At 41.7% G+C, this 20,402-nt stretch overlaps 1 protein-coding gene across 4 annotated transcripts in view; it reads right to left on the bottom strand.

Annotated features, from left to right (window-relative positions):
- The window catches only part of ZNF423 (zinc finger protein 423), a 920,137-nt gene that overhangs the window by 848,261 nt on the left and 51,474 nt on the right, over positions 1–20,402 (bottom strand). For 3 of the 4 annotated variants that reach the window (XR_007890535.1, XR_007890534.1, XM_051629047.1), the window contains exons 3-4: positions 4,311–4,511; positions 321–401 (exon numbers count right to left, since the gene is read on the bottom strand). Coding sequence is in view for 2 of the 4 variants with exons in the window: in XM_051629047.1 (XP_051485007.1) it covers positions 321–401; positions 4,311–4,511 (282 nt within the window). In the remaining 2 variants the exon portion in view is untranslated. The remainder of the gene's footprint in view (positions 1–320; positions 402–4,310; positions 4,512–20,402) is intronic. The other variant, XM_051629048.1, reaches the window with a different exon arrangement.

A 20,402-nucleotide genomic window follows, 5' to 3' on the forward strand; every position in this document is an offset into this window, starting at 1 on the left:
TTTGGGGAGGGCAAATTTTGAAAATATATGTCAGAAGTCTCTCTTTGTCAGTGGGAAGGTACAAAGTACCACCTGACAAAAACATTAATGAGACATCAGTTATTGACAAGCTGCCGTGTACGGTTTTCTGGATAAGCATCCTGGACATACAGTTGCATGGCAATTATCATTCTTGTAGCAGGTGAAATACAAGAAAATGCAAAATTATACACTAGCATGAAACAGTTATAATACCTCATTTCACATGTAAGCCTAGTGTACAAGTTACAGGGCATTTAAAAGGAGCAACTGCAAGACTTTAATTATAAACTAGTTCCTACCGTACAGTAGTTTAGAAAAATCAGCCGCTTCCAAGCTGGCAATATCCATATATAGCTCTGCTGCTGTTTGAAACAGACAACCTGTAAAGTTATCAACAACAGAAGAGGACCTCATGAAATGCTCAGAGACCCCATCATAACCTACTTCTGTCCACTTCATTGATGCACTAATTTGCTTTACAATACTCTACATGCAGTTCAGAGACTGAAGAAAAAGGTTTACGTGAACTTATTGCGACCCAAGGGAGGAAAGGGATGATATTTGGTGCAGGAATCAAAAATAACAAAATAAAATACTGGAGCTAAACCTAGACCAGAGCAGGTGGATTAATACACACAAGCAAAATACTGGCTTTTTAGCCACTTTTCATCATACAAAAAAAACCTCTGCGTCAGCCACCAGATAATGATATATTGCAGAATAGTTGCTTGATGTATGTAGCCTCTGGTGCTGGCTGGGGGACACAGTAATTTGTAAATCCATGTGCAATTCTTTACTGTTGTCAGTAAAGCTGTAAGATAGCATTGTGCTGTAACACCTACACTGTAACAGCAGTGTGCAAAAAAAAAAGTATGTAAGAGACTCCTTATGATGCCAATAGCAATTAGTCTTCTCTAGTTATGGGGATAACTAGAGTTATCAATTAATTTTTGTGAGTTTTCAATTAATTTTAGAAGTTTAACACATCCAACATATACACTAGGTGGGCTTGTTTATTCTTGGAGTATTTTTCAAAAGGCTTGCTTGTTGTTTAAGGCACTATTTCCACGACAGCTGCAGGAGAGATCATTTGTGGGGACAAGCTGGGAGACAAGGGAAGACATGAGCCAGTGAGAAAATGTGATGTTCTTTCAGTACAAGCTGCCCCCATTTAGACCCTTTTCAGATCCCCATAGACACTGGAAACCTACAACCTGCAATCACAGACATCAGTCATGAGCAAAAGGTATAAAAAGCACCTAATTCTGTCAGAAGGAGAACATCTCTACTACACTGACATCAAAGGGAATGCCATGCACTTATGCTACCGGAGATGTCTAGATTTCAGCAGTGTTTTGTCCTCAAAGAAACAAGTCTGAAATACATCAAAAGGCAAGGGGGGAAATGGCTGTTTGTTTCCTCCTTACATGTCAAAGCAGCTGCGTTCAAACTGTATTATAACTTCAGCACACCGTAATGAATTTCTGAGGGATTCCAGTGAAATAGATGGTTTATCCTATTCTTTGGAGTGATCTCTTGTAATCCTGCAACACTCCTCAGCTACAATACCTTCCTAAGTTCAGTATCCCAAAGGAAGTCATTAGTTATGTTGTATTATCAGCTCGGTGATATTATCACTACAAATATTACCTGTATTGATCTGGAGCCATGTAGACAGAACTGAAAACCTTGCTTCAGATTAAGACATGAAAACCTAGCTTGCCAAGAGGTCAGGCCCTGCACTGCAACCTCAGATGCATCAGGCAGGCATTAGAGGCAAAAGGAGTCAAAGAGCTTATTTTGTGGGGTAGTATCTTTGAAAATACCACACTTCCTGATGCAGCCTTAAGATTTTCACTCTGGTGGTACAAGTCTTTTCAGATGAATTAATGAAGATGTGCATTTTGCATGCTTTCAACAAAAATTCTTATGGCTATTGAACAAACTGGGAGGTCTGAAAGGGTTTTTTCCTCAAGGTAAGGTATGTAAATAATGAGCAATATTCCAGACTGTCTTCATGGAAACCTTCTCATTCCAAAATATATGAGTGCAATCTTACTATTTACTTTAAATCTTCTCAGGACACTAGATTAAACTACATCAGAAACAGGCATTTTGTTCTGGAACAAGGATATCCTCACGTGGAGATAATTAGCACCTATACCATGTACGTGCAGATGGTTATATGGTGCCTTTTTATGACAAAATATCATTGTAAAACATCAGCACATGTGAAGACAATAAAAGATGATGAAATTTTACTACCTGCAATCAAAAATTATCAATGGGAATACTAACAAATTATTTTGATAGGTCCCAAAAAATATAATTTATTTTTCTTACTCTCACTATGTTAAAGATAAATAAAAACCAAGGTGTGAAAACACTGGCTGTATTGATATCAATAGAATCTCCAGATTGATACAATTTAATGTATATTTGCCCCAGGAAAAAAAAATAGTGCTGTTGGTCAACATCGTAACCTATGTTCCTCCTCTCGAGTCCCCACCGGCAGCACCCACTCCACTCCCCTCTGCCCAGCTCCACTCCCCCAGTTTTGCCATTACAGCTGTTCCTGGGGATCACGCCATGAACCAGACATGAGCAGGCACCTCGGGTGAAAAAACAGCCTTTCTTTTGGTGAGGCTCACCCCTGGCACCACAAGCAGCTGTACCAGCACAACTCGGGAGACTGGGCAGGGAGGGAGCAGCACCACCCAGGTCCAGCCACTGGAGACACGGTGGATCCTGCCTCTCCTGCTCTGCACGGGGAATGGTGTCAGGAACAACCTGTCCCTGCGACTGCTCCTTTGGGAAGGAGCAGTGCCCACCTGGGCTATGCACCTTGCCTTCCGTTTTGGAAAACAAAGATTTTTATACTTCAACTGTCTTTTCTTGCTTACTACCCTGCAGTAAAAATGTCATTTACGGAAGTCTCAGGCCAATGCCATGGTTGTTGGCTGGCCAAGGAATGACTCTGTGAGAAGCAGCCTTTCATTGTATGCACTTTCCAGCTTGCAGCCTACTCAGTGTTTAAACTAGAGCTCAGAGCAAGGAGCTCTGGGGGCAGGTGTAGGACTGCAATCCCTATCCACCTGCAGGCTGGGGAAAAGCCCCAGCATCCCTCTGTCCTTCCTCCCAGAAAGCAGATAGGAACAAGAGCAGGGGGACCTCATCCCTGCAGACACAGGGGGAGAAACAGGAGGATGTGTTCAGGGTGGGACTTAGACTGAGCCGAAGCCCCTGCCCGACCCTCCCTCCTTGGCTGTTTCCTGTGCTTTTAATTCAGTGAGCATCATTTTACTTATGCCCAAAAAGAAGAGCAGAAAACATGGACTAATTATCCAACAAATTAAGTGGCCAGGGAAGAATATGCACTGAGGGGAAAGAGGTTGCGATACTGCTGCACCAGAGGAGAAAGTAACCCTTCTGCCCTCTGCCAGCCTTGACCTGCTTGCCATAATAGCAACTGCCTAAAAATAATTTAGATGAGTGAGGAGGAAAAAGTGATAGCACAGTATTCAATTCCAGGAATGTGAAGGATGAGGACCTTTGATTTAAATACATATTAATGGACACTGTACTCCCTCTCCTAAGATTTTATTTAATCTTTGGTAAAATCTGCAAAGCTTTTACTACTCCCATAAGTGGACTTAGGGTGCTCAGCAGAATCCCTGCTGCTACTGCTGGTCAGGCAGAGGCAGCCATGTAAAAGCAAGATATGTTGCAATTGTTCACACCAATGCTCTGAGTTTGTTCTTACTTTACAGCAAGTAAAATCAAGACCAGCATAGGCTAATGCTATCCTTGCTTCCATAAAACTCAACAGGTGATGCAGTAATAACCTAGGGAAAATGGTGCATTTTTAGGGTGGGATTACAAAACCCGCACTATGAATTTTCATCTCCCAAATCATCATGTTCTCTTATGGGGTTCAGAGGCCCTTCTTCCTGGCAGTTTTGCCCACTCCAGACATTTAACTTTTTTAATCTTCCTACATTTGGAGATAGAGGGAAAAATACTCTGCCTGAAACTTTTAGCATTTTAAAAAACCCACAACATTTTTTTATCTAACGTAATTACTGACGGACTCCAATTGGAAAGCTGTTGCTTTTATTTTAATTTTATTAAAGGAGTGAACAAAGGCTACCCAAGGCACCACAATAAAATTACATTAACTGTAAAATTACATTATTAATTCTTTAATCTCACTTGAGGCCTCAAGCTGTTGCTATGTCCAATTACCCAGCTAACCACCTGTCAGAACTGTAAAGCTAGTTTAACATTACCTCCAGGACAGTTGTGTGCCCTGTGTTCAGTCAGGTCTGCCAGTGAATCGAAGTCCTGCTGACAGTTATCGCAGGTGTAAATTGACTCATCCTCCATGTCTTCATCTTCCTCATTTCTCTCTTCCTGGCTCGTCACACTGTTCCTCTCTTCCAGGGCCCGGCTGTCCTTCGCTTCGCTCTCCAGCTCTCCTCCCAGGCCACCTGCCAACAGCAAGAACATCCTCTAAGTTTATGAGGTCTGAAAAATAAGAGCTTTAAGAAGGATGTTGCACTTATTAAGATACATTTAATTACAGCAGCTCTCACATTATTCCCGACACCTTTTATTATATTAATGCGGTTTTTATATCATGCAGTGCAACAATTCTCAACTGTATTCTCTGCTGCTTAGTGCGAATCCTGCAAACACTCTCTCCTAATCTTCTCTGGTGGGTGTATAGCAAGAGCCTCTAACTCTCTGTCATATAAAGTTGTTAGTGTTTTATCACTTAACCAGATTCTCAAAGCTTTAAAAATTGGCAAGATTAATTACAGCCCGCAAAGAAAAGGAATGTGCTGAATTTTAATTCTCAGTGCTCTCCTCTCCCCACCACCTCCAAGTCCTAACATTACTAAGAAGAAAAAAAAAAACTTATCTAGCTGAAGACCCCCAAAGCACACATATACCCCAGGATATGAGAGGTCCCCCAGTGAATAATGAGAGGCACTCTGCTGGGCAGATGAGCCTTGCATTGTGCCAACAGCATTGCACCTGACCTTCAGGTCTCTCAGATATTTTTTATCCTCTTCTGTGACCAAATTGTGGGCTAACACAAATATCTTTGCCAAAAAACCCAAAAGTTCTCATGTGCATTAGTGCACAAGGAGACTGAGCTCTCTGGTGGCTGCAGAGGCAGCCTGGTGCAGGGGGCAGGTCCCCACACAGAGCAACTGGCTCTTGGCTGGCAGTGGGGTGGAAGGCACAGGCAGCCAGCCACAGCCAGACCCCCTAGCACACACTCAGTGGCCTGGCATGAGGGATGGGCTTGCAGCCAAATCTTCGTGACTCCAGGACACCCTCTTGACCACCATGCCCACCCAGACATGCTTGAAGCCAGTCATGCTCAATGGCTCCATGCAGCACTGCAGCTGTCCCTCACTTAGACTCTTCAGAGGTGAAAAATAACTCCCTAAGTACCTGTTGCCACCTCAGCCAGAAAATCATCTGTTAGATATGCTGGCCACACTGAACACACCTTTGGTGACAAGCTGAGACAGATGCCTGCACCTCTTCCACATGTGTGTCCCACCAACCCAGAAGCTAGAGCCTCAGGCACTGCACCTGCACCACTAACCTGCCCCCTGAGCACTCTCACACTCCAAGTACACCCTGTTGGTAAGATGGGAACATCTGAGAAACCATCCAGCAAGTGGAATGAACTGCAGGCTCTTGCAGCAGAAGAGATCCTCCCACACTCCTGACCAGTGCTGGGTGACCCTGAAAGCCCAGGAGCTGCTCAAGACAGCCAGGAGGTAGATGTCACCTCGTTGGTTCAGGATGCATTTGGGTTTTAAAACCATTAAGGGAACACTAGTGAGCAGAGAGATGAATTATTTCTAAAATTAGATCAGGGCCAAACAGATGAAGGACAACCCACACTGAGAACATGAAATAGAGCCGAAAAATAAAATTTATTAAAGATGAAAACTGGTTACCACAAGCACTGCAATTCAGACACACACATTAGTAGGGCTTTGCTACCACTATCCAGCCACAGCACACTTCATACCATCTTCTGCACTGCACATGATAACATAAATCAACTAGTGTGAAATGCTTTGCAGTTTTCCATGGAGCACTCATAACATGATGTACCCTTCAAATTGCAATGGAAATATTAAAAATCAATCCCTTCTTGTGGTGTATCACAGCATCCCTCTTAGCAATTAACTGAACTGCCCATTTTCAGTTTTTTTCTTCCTGTTAAATTATACATATCTTTCTACTACAAAATTTCCATTAAGAGCTAGATTTAATGTTCATCTTAACAAATCAGATATGCCGCGTACCCAGCAGTAATGAATTTAGGGATTTAGGTATAAAAAGTATCACTCACCAAGCTCTCCATATTTCAAGTCATCATCTGTACTATGTTTATTCAATAAAATGCTGTTTGCTGAACCTCATGTTTTATAGACTTCTTCCTTAAATAAAAATCTATTGCAAGGAAAAAACACAATTCTGGTTCTCTTTATACCACTACTACACCAAATAAGTAACGTTTGAAGCTGTGTTAGCTTTGTTTTATTTCACACATCACTTAACGCACACATTCAAATCATCGCTTCCATTTTGTCATATTTACTTGGCCCACCTTGGCCTCTCATCCCACACTGCAATCACCACCATTTCAGCTCATTCAGTCTTTTTAAAGCCTCCATGTCCTACAGACTTGATAGCTAATAAATCAGAATGTCAACTCTCTGGTTTTATAAGACAGCAACCTATAAAAATAGTCCAAGCATATAAATCTAAAGAATTGCCACCTGCTTCTATGATGCCTATTGATGGAAACCTCAGAGAAGCTGTTCTGAGCTGATTTTGCCACAACCTGATGAAGATTTTTTAGGCAACTCTGAGGAGGTTTAAGGGACCTTCTTTAATATTTCTAGCAAAAAAATTGTCTTTTGATAGTTAACCTAAAGACCAGCTGATCTGGTGAGTACACTGTGACAAATTCACCCTTGGTTTTACTCCAATACTTCGTGACTACACCAGGGATAAAGCTATTTGACTGAGTCCAACAATAACAAATAATTTAGCACACTGCTTTAGGAAAAATAAATTGTACAACGTGAGATAAGAAAATAGATTCCTGACTGCAAAGCAACATTCCAGAAACATTTTTTAATTCCCTGTTGAATGGGAAATCTGATCCTCTAGGCAACTTTTCCAAAGTGTCGTTGCTTGACAGTTATATGTCAACAGTGAATCTTGCACAAATTATTTAGCAAATGCAACATTACTTTAAACTGAGATTTATTTTTTTTCTGTTTTCAGCAAGTTGAAGGAATTTTACATGTCTGCCACACCTCAGTGTTACTGTCCCTTGAATAACATGGTCTTCAGATTCCTCTGCCAAGCCGCACACTTGGTGCTTGCCTTGCGGAAACCAAACACCAATGAGAAAAATCTGAGATGTCTCCTGGTTTTTTGGCCTTTGTCTCTATTATTTTGATCACGAGCTGCAAGCAGGGTGTGCGAGGTGCAGGCAGCCCCAGGGAGGCACCAGCTTCTCACCCAGGGAAGCAGAACAGCCAGCGAGCGCCAGGGCTGTGATGGGAATGGGTGGTCCATCCAACAAGGAAAAGCTGCAAAAGCAGCCCAGCTGCTCCTGTGGTGAGCTCAGTTTTCCTGACAAGGACAGCAGGCCACAAGCATTCCTCAGGAATTAATTTCTGAGGAGTTTTGCTGTAGCAATTCACAATTTTAACCCGTAATTTTCCCGCTGGCAAGAACTGCAGGAGCACCCCGCCCCAGCACAGCCAGGCAGGACAGGAGCACGGAGGCACAAGCACACTGAAGAAGGGTTTTGGGCCACCATGGGAGGCCAAGGCACTGCTGGCACTGGGAGCAGGAGCTGGTATGAATTTGGAGCTGAGCCTGGCCCTGAGTGGACATGTCCATACACTACCATACAGAGGGGCTTCTTGGGGGTCAGAGACAATGACACCTTCAGAAGCCTCTGAAGATCAGTGGCTAACTTGTAGCATCAAGCACAGATATATGTATTAACTGACAGCTGTATTTTAAGATGGTCTTGGAGATCAGTGAAGTTAATTCAACAGTAAGTACCTTCTAATTAGATTGCTAAAAAATAACAAAAAATGGACCTGTGAGGACTTTGTCCAGGGAGCTCTTCTGCAAAGGTGGCACAGCACCCTGGGTGCACAGCTCTCAGCTGGCAGCTGGACATTTGTGCATAGCACAAGGTTATGGCCAGACATCAGCAGAAGGCAGCTGCCAGCACCACATCTTAGGATAAATGGTCGTTAATTAATTCTAAAGGTAAGGAAAAAAGTCCCTGCATTTAACAAAAAAGTTATTAGTCATTTTTTTAATGAACCTGGCATCTCTAATAATGACTAACAGTGTTCTTGCCTGAGTAAGAGAGGATACAATTTGAGAGATCAGCCCTGAAAGTACGCCTTGCCCTACCTGAAATGTCAGGAAACGGGATTGGAGAACTTTTTGTTCTTCTTTTCTCCTTTTTTTCCTCTTTTTTTTTTCTTTTTCCCCTGTAGCACAGTGGAAGGCCTGCAGGGCTTTACACAAGAAGAATATTTTACCCTATGACCTAAACAATCTGGCCAACAGTCAAGAATATGTTATTCTAATTGTCACTAAAGTTAATGTTGTTAATGACTCTTGGTTTTTCTGTAAAAGCCAGCTTATACTCTAGAAAGTTACTATTTCAAAGGGGATATAAGAACTGGGAGTATTCCTTCCTGACCTGGTGGTCCAAGGAATGTGGCAAACCTGGCAAAGCTGTAAAAGTGAATTCCCAAAGGTCCAGCTTGAAAGTTGCAGTCAGTAGAAATGCCTTCTGAGCTGTGTTCAAAACAGCTCTGTTACAGGAATAACATGCTCCTAAAGCCAAATATTTGAAAACAGATTACATGTACCATGTTCAACTCAGGCAAGAGCAAATTTCCACTTGCTTCAGTCAGACAGGGATTTACAGCATTGCCACCAGGCTGGGGCTGTGCAGGGAGCTGAGTGGCACAGCCTCAGCCTGCAGTGTGGTGCCAGCCCAGCTACGATGGCAGCAGCCTTGGGGCCTGCAGCTGGCAGGCAGGGCTGGAAACACAGGAAGGCCAGAGCCACGCTGGAAGTGATGCTGATGCCTACCTACAATTTCCGCCAAGGGACCTGGTGCAACACATGGGCCAGAGAAATTAAAAAAGGAAAAAAAATCTTTTTTTTTCAGCTGTGGAATCAAATATGGACATTTAAAACTTTTTCTCTTACCAGCACAATACAGGGCAAGCAAGCCTTTCTGTCTTTGTGCCGGTGAATATTCTGGGGCTTTTCTTTAATTTTTTATTTAAGCCTGAGGAGTTTTTAAAGCTGGGATTTATTTTCAATCTAGGAGTGTTCTTTGGAATATTATTTAGTGCAGAGCCATGTTTAGCTTTAAATACCTCCAGCTACAGCGTTTCCATCAAGAGTTGTTTCTTTACAGTAGACATACACTGACTTACTGCTGGACAGCCCTTCATATTACAGCAACTTTGTACACAGAGCTACAGCTACACTCTACAGAGTGCCCAAAGTTATGCTGTGAAAATCAGTAGCTAAGCATGTTCACACACAATGCCAAGGTCTGAGAAAATGAGCAAATTAAGAGGGGGAAAGAGGCATCTCTTCATTCCTCCTCTGCCATGGTCCAGAGAAAGAACAATTGAAGGTTCTCGTAACAGGCTATAACTCCTAGGAATTTTCCAGAGGACATTTGATAAAAGTAAATGGCACTGAAAAATTGCAAGCTAATTTCTGGAGGTGCTGGCACACAACTGACACATCTCCTGGGATTCAGCAGAGCCAGAGGTGTGACCGCCCAGGGGTGCAGCCTTCCCACCCCAGGGCCGTGGCTCTGCTCCCCGGCTAGACAAAAGGAAGGAAATTTCGTCTATAATTAGGAAGTGAGAACAAAAGAAGCAAATTACTTAAAGGAAAAGCCTAATCTAAACGTTCATTAGCAAACGTTTTGCTCAGTGTCAAATGCCAAATCAGCATGGGAGGGGTCTCTGCTTTTATGTGGTTTGTTAGACATTGGTGTTGTCTCTAGCGCTGTCATACAGCAGGAGAGTCAAAGTTCTCTGTCATTAGTGGTCAAAGAAGAAAGAACTGAAGCAAAAAATCACTAATGTTTTCATAGTGAAAACACAAACAAATCTGAGCTGAAATCTTCCCACAGGATGAAAAGTTTTGGCTTTGCTGGGTATCCCTGGTCTGTGGCTCTTCAATGTTTCAAAAAACATCATTTTTAAAGGCTTGCATCTGGAATGCAGGTACATGGTGTGTGCTGCCTCTCAACACACCAGGGCCCTAATGTGAACCATTGGAACCACTGCAACCATAGCCCCACAGAGCAGCCAGAAGCCTACTCCAGCCAAGCAAACCAGGGCAGAAAGCACAGATTGCATCTCAGCCCTAGGACCACGTATCAAAGGCAGCTTGCTCTGCACGTTGAAGCCTTGCCATGTGCATCAAAAGCAAGCAGGCTTGGTGCTCTCTCATGCAGTGCAGCACAGGTCTTTCACACAGTGTCAAACCACATGGGGTAAAAAAAAAAAGTGCCAGCTGAAAAACAAAGAGCCAAAAAGAACAAAGCATGAAACACCATGGTCTGTTCATGCAACATCAAATTGCATGGGCTGACTACATGACAGAGCAGAGTGAGTGAAGCACAGGCTGCCACACAACCCTGCTCAGTTGCCACAGAACACTCCTTGTGGGCTAAAGACATCTGTGCATTGGATCTAGCCTTCTCTCCATGAGAAGAAAAAACAATCATAATACCAAAAAAATTATTTGATCCAGCATGTAGTTAATGGTGTTGGCCTCCTAAGACTTACAACTTAATAAAATTGATCTCACTGCAGTACTGTAATGAAGAACAGTAGGATAAGGCTACCCTTGAACCATGAAAATTGTATATTGTTACCTCCTTGTGCCCTCCTAGGGCTATGGCTGCTGCAGCCTCTCCAAGCTGTCGTTTGTCTGACTCTGACAGCAGACTCCACCAACAAGTGGCAATGGTAGCTACAAGGGCTTCTTTTGGAAAGGCAAGGGAAGAGTGAGAGTGCTCAGTGCTAGGTATCTCTCTGGATAATAACCCACAGGACAAAAACCAGTTCCGTGTGAAGTGGGTTAACAATAAAACATACAAAAGTCAGAGACCTGAGGAAGCACAAGTTAACATTTCACAGCAGAGTCTTATTACACATCAGTATGTATTAAACTATATTAATTTCTAGGTGGACAGTTCTCAGCATTCTTCTTTACCTTAGCCAAGAAAAACCACTCTGGTAGGGTACTACACCTCCTTCTACATCTGCTTACACACATGCTTTAAGAGAAAGAGGTTCCAAGCTAAACACCCAATAATAACTAGCTACCTTCTGCCAGGGCCTGCCCCACCACTGCCTGTTTCTGCCAGCACTGCACTGCTCATGGAACTGTTAGCAACAGTTCTGCACCATCCCCAGCATCCTTCTATTAACTTACTTAAACCACTATTTCCCAGGGAAAATTTTCATCTTACTTAACTGATAGGATACAGTTTTCTCAAATTAGCAGCTACAATGTATAAGAAAACCTGAACTGTCTATCTTGAGCTTCACAGCACCGGAAGAGCTGGCAGAGGACTGGCAGCTGATTGCACTCCCTTTGCTGTAGCACAGCCACAGGCAGCACACACAGAAGGGATAATGCAGGTAACGTGTTGCCTTGGGGTGCCTTGCTTTCACCTGAGCCCACCTGTATCTGTGTGTTCTTATTGCTACAGGTATCATTGCCCTGGTTACTCCATTGAAACCGAGAACTGGCCCTGTGTTCTGCCCCCATGCAAATCCAAGCTCGCTGTGTGTACGCACCCAGTAACTACCAGAACACAGATATTTCTATGGACAGTCCTGCCCCATGTTCTCTAAGCCAGTGTAACTATTTACATCTAGCACCTGACCTGAAATCCACCAGCTTTGCTCAGTCAATGACTTTTACATCACGCTCACGTACACAAACTCACCCTACAGCCCCAGTTCTCCTGGATTTAAGACCTCCATAGTATCCTTTAGTCAACATGCTAGAGAAACCTTTTATTAAATGCTGCTAATTTTTTTATTGATCAAACTGTGAGCCATTTCATTTTCCATTATAGCAGAAACCTCCTATAGGAGCATTCAGATTAAGTTTCTTTATTCTGTCTGTAGTAGCATGTCACTTTTAATCAGTTTTTAGTTTCATTATTGCTTAAAAATTAGAGAGCAGCTTCTCTGTTCTTTATTGCTTTTTTAAGTTTAGTTACTGAATGGTTATTAAACTTGGAAAATATACAGACAGGCGTAACGTGCTAAATAAATTCCTCACTGTCTCTAACCAACTTTAACATTAGGTTTTTTATAATTTTTAGGTTTATTTTCACTGAAAGACTGCTTGTAATTATTACTCATGTTCTCCCTAAACACTTATGTTACTAAAGTGTGAAATGTCTTCTAACACTAAGACAGTTCTCTGGGAAGTAATTACAAAAATGCATTCAGGGGCAATAATTTTATATTAACTGTCAGCAGCATACATCTTCTGAAAAGGCACTTGTTATGAAGGAATTATTTGTGTGGAATGTGAAGGCACTGAAGGCAAAGGAAAACTGCAGAAACACATTAAACTGAAACTCCAGCTCCCTCATCAAGGGTCAGTTTATGTTTAAATCATTACCTTGAAGGCAACCCCACACCTTTCAAAGAGTCTATTAAACAATTTCAATTTATGCACAAATGGGACACAGTCTCCACTTTTTGGTGTGAAACAATTTCCATCCTCTTTTTAAGGAAATTTCTGAGCAGCTAATCAAAAGGTATAAATATGTGCTTCTATTAAGCTTTCACTGATGACAAGAAATACTTGTTAATGATTCCTGAGTAGTAACAAAAATGGTGACCTCAAAACTGACCAGGCACACAGAAAAGATACATGTGTCTGTAATGGGTACAAGAAAAGATGTAATGAACATTTTACAGCAGCTTTTAGTCTGTGAACTAATTGCTCAGTCCTTAATAAAGTGCAATAAATCAGTGAAACTTAAAATAACTAGAAGAGTGAAACACGGCAATAGTGATTAAGCATCATATCACTTTAAAAGAGTTTGTTTCTTTTAAATTCAGATAAGGAAATCATAAAAACACTACCAAACAATAAAATTTCCCCTTCATTGTACCTGCGGGTAATTTTCAGCCTTTCTAGTGTGTTTACTAAAATGATTTAAATGTCTCTATGTTACATGACAACTGCATTTATACACCAAAAAGCTGACAAAGAGCTAAGTTGTTATTATTTATTTGCATGCAAGCAGCCGTGGGATTGTAGTTTATAGTGTTAACAGCACAGACTGTTTATCAGCTCTTTGGTGTTTGGCAACCAGTTTATGGGTATAAATATGGAATATAAACACTTCCCTGCCACAAATGCAATGGAAAAAGGAGAGCAGAGCAGTCCAGAGCATACCAAGGGTTCAGTTACTGAAACAGTGCCTGACTGCAGGTCTCCCCCAATTATTGACCTCAGTCTCCCTCAGCCCACCGGGCTGGGAAGCAGATGCCCCATGCCCCGGCAGCACTGCAAGGAGAGCAGCCCTCCTCTTTTACACTGGGGTCTCCTTGGAAAGAACAGGCTCAAAATCTAAGGGGAAGATTTTGGTGGGCTGTGGCAGCAGCGGGCCCAGGGGTTCCTTAGCAGATGGCAGGGCAAAGGAGGAAGGCACCTCTCCTGCGAGCACCTGAGCTGCAAAGCACAGCCTGAGTTAGATCAGAAAGTCACAGTCCTAGAAGGGGCATCTCACTTGGTTGCTCTGTTCACTAGCAGGGATATTGCACATCCAAGTACAGACAACAGTTGCCACTGCTTTTTCAAAATATCAACACCTCACATTTCTTCTGATGTCAAATAGCAATTTGCTTTGTAGATCTCTGTGGGATTCAAATCCAATAGTGTGTTTGCATACAGCTATCCAAACTTCTCTGGTGTCATCCGCAGAAAACTCTAATCCACTTACCTAAGACATGTAATAGTTGTGCAATGGATTATGTGCCTCTGAAACAAGATGTTATTGCCCACTTCCAGATTCTAAATGTGCATCTGCATGGGAGTAGCTGCCACATTCAGTTCCAATATAGAGGTTCAAATCAAAACTGATCTAAAATTCATATATATGCACAAGGTAATTAGTATGCAGCAAGTATTAACTTCAAAGTGAAGTGCACTTCTTCATAAAACATTTTCACTCTTTGACATGCAACTGTTCAATAATACTGACCATCATCATCTACGTAAATTTGCAGCACAGAAGTGGCAATTTAATTTTATTTGGGTATATGAATATTGCTCAACTTATTATTTCTAAGTCTCTGTTGGAGACAAGTGCCCTGTTTCCAGCAGTTCCATGGAATCCCACTCACACCTAACCTAGGACATCTTCACCACATTTTAATTCATTGGCACAACAAAGCCTTTTTTTCCTTTTAGGAAATGGTGTGAATAGTTGTGTTTGTTTTGTTGGGTTTTTGTGTTTGTTGGGTTTTTTTTTTTACTTTAAGGTAAAGCCATATATCTGTAAAACTTGAATCTATAGCTCCCTGAACAGACAAAATTCTGAAGGCTTAATAAAATTCCCATGTGGCTTGTTATTGCAGCTGCATATCAAATGCAAAAATAAGGTATTGACTGGTTCTGCTCAGAATAACAGCTGCTGGAACTCATGATTAAAATAAACCTGTTGATTTTTAAAGAGAGGAAAAATTACAGGTGATGAAATTTACCAGAAACGACAAATGTGACTATGTATTTCAATGTCTGTATCTCCCTTGTCTAATTCAAAATGCAGATTCCTCTGTTGTTCTTTTAGAAGGTCCAGAACTTTGAACTGTCCTTCCTACAAATAAGCTCTGGTCCTCAGAAGATTCCCATCCCCAGTGTGTACCAGCCTGCAGGGGATGCACAGGAGACGGAGATGGAACAGGAAAGCGGAGCAAGGCTTCAATACAAAATACCCTCATGTCCCTGAAGATATTTCTGTTCAAAATGCACTTTTACCCTGCTTAGGATACAGATTTGTTGAAAAACTATGTTGCCGAGGAAAGTCTTTCACAACCCAAACCTATAGAATCCTAAGGGCAGCATTTGCATTCACTGTTTTATATCTATAAAAACTTTGAAACATTAGTTAGGACAGAAGGAAAGAACCAGAGCACTCTGCAAAACACCAGGGGTAGATCTGATACAAAGGGAAAGGATGGAACAGAGGGAGAAATGGATTTAGGCAGAAATAAGAGACAAGCAAATTAAGGAAAGCAATAATTTCTTCACTGACCTTCTCATGGGTCTTGGTTTGCTTAGAACATGCCTGGAAGATTTTCTAGCGGGAACGACAAACATGCAGCTGAAGGAGCAAGGAAGGGAGCTGCCTCTGTGCTAACTGTGCCTGGAAATCTTCAGAACTGTGGTTAAAGACCTAAGAAGTTTCTGTGGGGTTAGGTTCATGGAGTTGGCTTCTCAGGTAAAACTGTTTACACTGAGGGTATAGAGAGTGAACCTGGACTATAACCTACTTGCAGGTTTTATGGTCTGATCCAACACTAAGTAATAACCTGGAGGAAAAAAGCTCACTAACTTTCTCTGTACAAATCTAGTTTGGTTTGGAAAAAGTGTTCTTGAGACACACCTGAGGAGAAAGCTACATTTTTCCCAAGTGTCTGGTCATGTCCCTTTGCCACTGGATAGTGCTGGCAGAGGGGCAGAGGCTCAAGTTTCTGCTGCACAGGAGCCCTCCAAGCAGGGCACAGCAGGAAAGTGAGCAGAATTTGTGAAAACAGTACCTTAGATTGTTCCAGCTGGAACCGGGGGGGAGCACATCTATAGGCAGCCCAAGTATTTACAGGCCAAATACCCACTGACTGCCAACGGACTGTAGCAAAAACCCATGAAACTCCAAATTAATGAGAGTTAGGCACCTATGTGTCCAAATGCCTTCAGAAGAGTAGGGCTAACAAGCTTCCAGACCTGTTACCCTCAGGTCTCCTTATGCATTGTGCATCTCTGCACCACCAGCACCAGGTCCTGATGCAGGTACCTAGGCCACAGCAAAAGACTTCAGTTGCCCTTTTTTCAGTCATTAAACCTAACAAGATTGTCAACCAGAAGAGAAGAAAGTCTGTGCATGTCACATTATGCTGGACATGAAAGGGTATTTAACAGGTGGCCAAGTTATTACAGAAGCATGGGATTCTGCAAAAAGCATTACCTGCCACGTGACCAGGGCCAGCCCCTGCTGTACAAACACACACCTCTCCTGCCCAGCAGATACACCAACGAGGTTAACACAAGTCAACAAGGAAACCAAATTAAAATGATTCAAAGTTCCCTGGCATTTTCTGCTCCTTTTGTCTTCCCCAGTATTAAAACATGACCTGATCTTGGGCTGTGGGCTCAGTTTTATTTCAGTTTGTGTTTAACATGAGCTTATACACACAAATTAATGTACCTCAAATTTCTTTTCTCATTTCTTTCCTCAATACCAAACTCTGAAGTCCTACATGTTTCACCTGACAAAGCCATTCATTCTGTAATTTCACATAATTAAATTGAGCAAAGCAGAGTATTTAAATCGGAGCTAAGTGAAATATATTTCTGTGTGGCTCATGCTGTTAGAACTGTGCTGCATGCTATTCTGCTGCTGCTCATTTATTAATTTGGGATTGCTTGAAATGTGACACCATGTAATAAGGAATGTGTTGGCTTCAATAGCATTAGAGAGAATTTTTAAAAATTTTAAAGTCATAGAAGACAGTGAATCAAACACAAAGAAATATATTAATCCCTTTGCACAAGCACTCAGTAGAGCATTTTGCACCCAGATTTGCACTTTCCCTGGGATAACTGATTTCTGGCAAGAGGTTTTCAGCTATTTATCCCTGGAACAGGAAGTGAGCTGCCCCAGTCCTTCAGAATGGTGGTGATCCTTCTAGAAGTGGTAACACACAGATGTCCTACCATCTTCCCGTGTTCTTTCTGCTATCCCTACATGGTAAAGAAAGTGTGAAAAGACATTTAAGAGTTAAAGCTAAGACTGACTTTGAAGTCTTGTCTCCCCCAGCCACTCCTCTCATCCAGCAGGTCCTGTCAGAGCAGGAGATGCTGTGTGGTACATGGCATCAGAGAACTGCCAGAGCCCTCAGATCTACCAGAAGGATGATGGAAAACAAAAGCACAGATTAAACCCAAAGTACCAATTTTTCTTTGCCAGTGAGTAATAAAGGGGAAGAATGTAAGATGGCAAATAATAATCCAAGCAGTGGAAATACTTCATAAATTTTTTTTCAAGTGTCTTCAGAATATAGTGGTTTTTTCCTTTCCATCAGTGCTTTCTGTTTCTCAAGTTTCTTATGAATTACCTTAATTGGGCTCTCCCAGATACACTGGAAGGTCATCCGCTTCTTCCTTGGCCTCCAAGGACACCTGTGAAAGGTGCAGCTCTGGACTCTTCACAATAACCCCACCAGATACTGCTCATAATGACCTGCTCCCACTAATGAAAAAGAGGGGGCAGGGAAGGAGATACTGTTGCTGTTGTAATTAAGCTTGTTAAGAGTTTAGTTGGAGAGAAATTAGATTTATTTACACACTGCTCTGTTGCTGATGAAGCACCAGCTATTTGGGATAACTTCTAATTAACCCTAATTTAGTTGATATGCTCTTTAGCAGCCCCATTCCCTGTGTACTTTGCACTAAGTAAAAGGTAATAATAACAAATTATCAATTCATAAAAGCATGTTTCTTTGTGGGGGCCCAGTCACCATTTTTTTCCTTACATTAATGGATTTTCATGCTAATTGCTAACAAGTATAAGGATGCACACTCAAACTTGTCCTACAAAACAGCTTTTTCAACAGCCCCATGCCAGAGCTCCCGTGGGCAGGGCCACCTGCACCCCCAGCCACACGCAGACCCTTTCCCAGCAGCTGATGCAGAAAGAGGGTTTGGGGGTTTGCTGTGGCCCCTTCCACCCCACACACAGCTATCACAGCTAGGAAGCTCTTTTAGAAGAACTTCCACTTCCTACATTCTCAGCCAATTAGGCAGTCTGGCCATAATGTTCATTAACCAGATACGGTTTTAAAATATTTCATTACAGGATCAAGCTAAAAATCACTTAACTCTTCTGATGTGTTTTCTCATTTAATAGTTCTCTGATGGCTCCCCCACACTTCCAAGTGCCTGTGGTACATCTGTGGGTTTCTTTGCAACTCGGAAAGACACTTCAAATACAACAAGTTCACAACCTCAGTATATAAAAAAAGCCCCCAAAATACACCGGTTTTCATAAACCCTTCGGAGGAACAGCAACACCAATTCTTATTTCAGTTTCACACACACAACCCTGTAAACCCCAAGCACTACTTTTTGAAAGTAAAGGTGAAAAATTGAACATCTTTTAATTTTGATACACAGAAGCATCTGTGCTTTCCTGTCACTACACAAACTCAGAGATAGAAAGCAGAGGTTATATTCCTCATGTCTTCAACACTGCAGCTGTCTGAACACACAATACATAAAGAAAAAGTGAAGAAGAACACTTCTGGATTTCTGCAGCAGCCTGTCCAGAAGATGTTTTACCAATCTGGCTATTAGCTAACTTGTGCAAGATTGTAGCCTGAAATTCACCTTAATCAGAAAAAGTACATTTTTACTGCACAACCTTTTTTTCATAAGACTATAGACCAAATGCTGCTCTCAGCTATGCCTGTCTAACCCTGCTGATTCTGTATATGCTTCCTGGATGTTACTGTGGAAGTTTGGCAATAAATATATTTTGTTTAATACAACCAATGAAGAGAAGCCAAATGCGTTTCACACAGAACATTTCCCATTCATTTAACAGGATAACAGACATCTGGACTTAGGTGCTAAATGCCAAGAGCCCAATATGGAATGCTATCAAAGTCTAAGTCCACATTTTCTCAGTTTCTATATGGGACACACGTTCTGTACAAATTCATCCCAGCATTACAAACTACCCGTTTTCCTGCAAATATGACCTACTTCATTCAATCAGTAACGCAAAATGCAAGTTTTCCCCATTGTTGTGGAAAGAACAGACTAAGTCTTATTTGAATATTAGCAAAATTACACAAGACGAGAACTTCAGTTCAGAGAACTGTCTTAAAAATTGCCCAGTACACAATGAGACTTTTAAAGGAACTTCATAATAAAGAAAAAGGCAACAAACTTGGTTGTTACAGTCAAATCTCCTTTATGTGTCAGCAAGAATAGTTTGATGCAACCCTTTGTAGGAGAAGGCTAATTCAAGTCTCAGTTACACATTTATTTTAACAGAAGTCCTAAGTGAAATCAAATAGAGACAGAACTAATCAGTCCATCAAAACAATATATTTACAAACTGGAAAAAGATCTGCTTAAAGTCTTTGGACAAGAAATAAACAGGTACTGCAGAGCTGTTGTCTTCCACTCACTTATCTCCTCCAAATGCTCTTTCTGACAAAGATTCACACAACAGATGAAAATTAAATACACACAGCTAAAGCAACAAATCTAAATTTCAGATCATTGCTGGAGGACTTTTTTCTGCCAGCCTGCTTCAGTCAGACCCAGCTCACCATAGACACACAGGCACACAACTGGTGAGTGCCTTCTCACAGCGTTTCTCTCAAATTGAAAATTCTCTCTAGCTTTGGTTCAAACAACACGCAGACCCTTAAAACGTACACAGGCTACGCAGAGAACCTCACCATGCCACTTGTTTTCTTTATCCAAGAGAAAGCTTCAAACCAAGAGGGAAGAAATTTGCCTACAGGGTCCCTCTACTTTATGCTAGCAAATAACTGGCTTCAGAAATACTGCAGGTTTCACTGTTAAGGTGTTTAGAGGGGAAAGTGTGGGATAAAGTGGGATGTGAAGTCCCATCAGCCTACCACAAAGAAAAAGCACTGTTACGGATCTGAGTTTTCCTTTTGGAGTTTTTATGAGTTTACTAAAAAAACGTGACAGCAGGGTACTGACTAGAATGCTCAAGTTTAAGAAAAAGCATGTTTTCTTCAGTTATAAAAATGCAATCCAACTTCACAGCTCTTGAAAGTATCTTTTGTGTTTGAAACACAAAAGTACCAATTGCATATCAGTTTATATGTAAAACACAAACCTGCTGCAGAAGCCTGAAATATGAAAGCTCAGACTTGAGTCCTTCTGTTTTCTGAAGCAAAACAAGTCTTTCCCCAAACATAGTGCCTAGAAGTTTCAATCCAGCAACAAAAAATGCT

The sequence above is a fragment of the Apus apus genome, chromosome 11, assembly GCF_020740795.1.
Source record: "Apus apus isolate bApuApu2 chromosome 11, bApuApu2.pri.cur, whole genome shotgun sequence".
Classification (NCBI taxonomy): Eukaryota; Metazoa; Chordata; class Aves; order Apodiformes; family Apodidae; genus Apus; species Apus apus.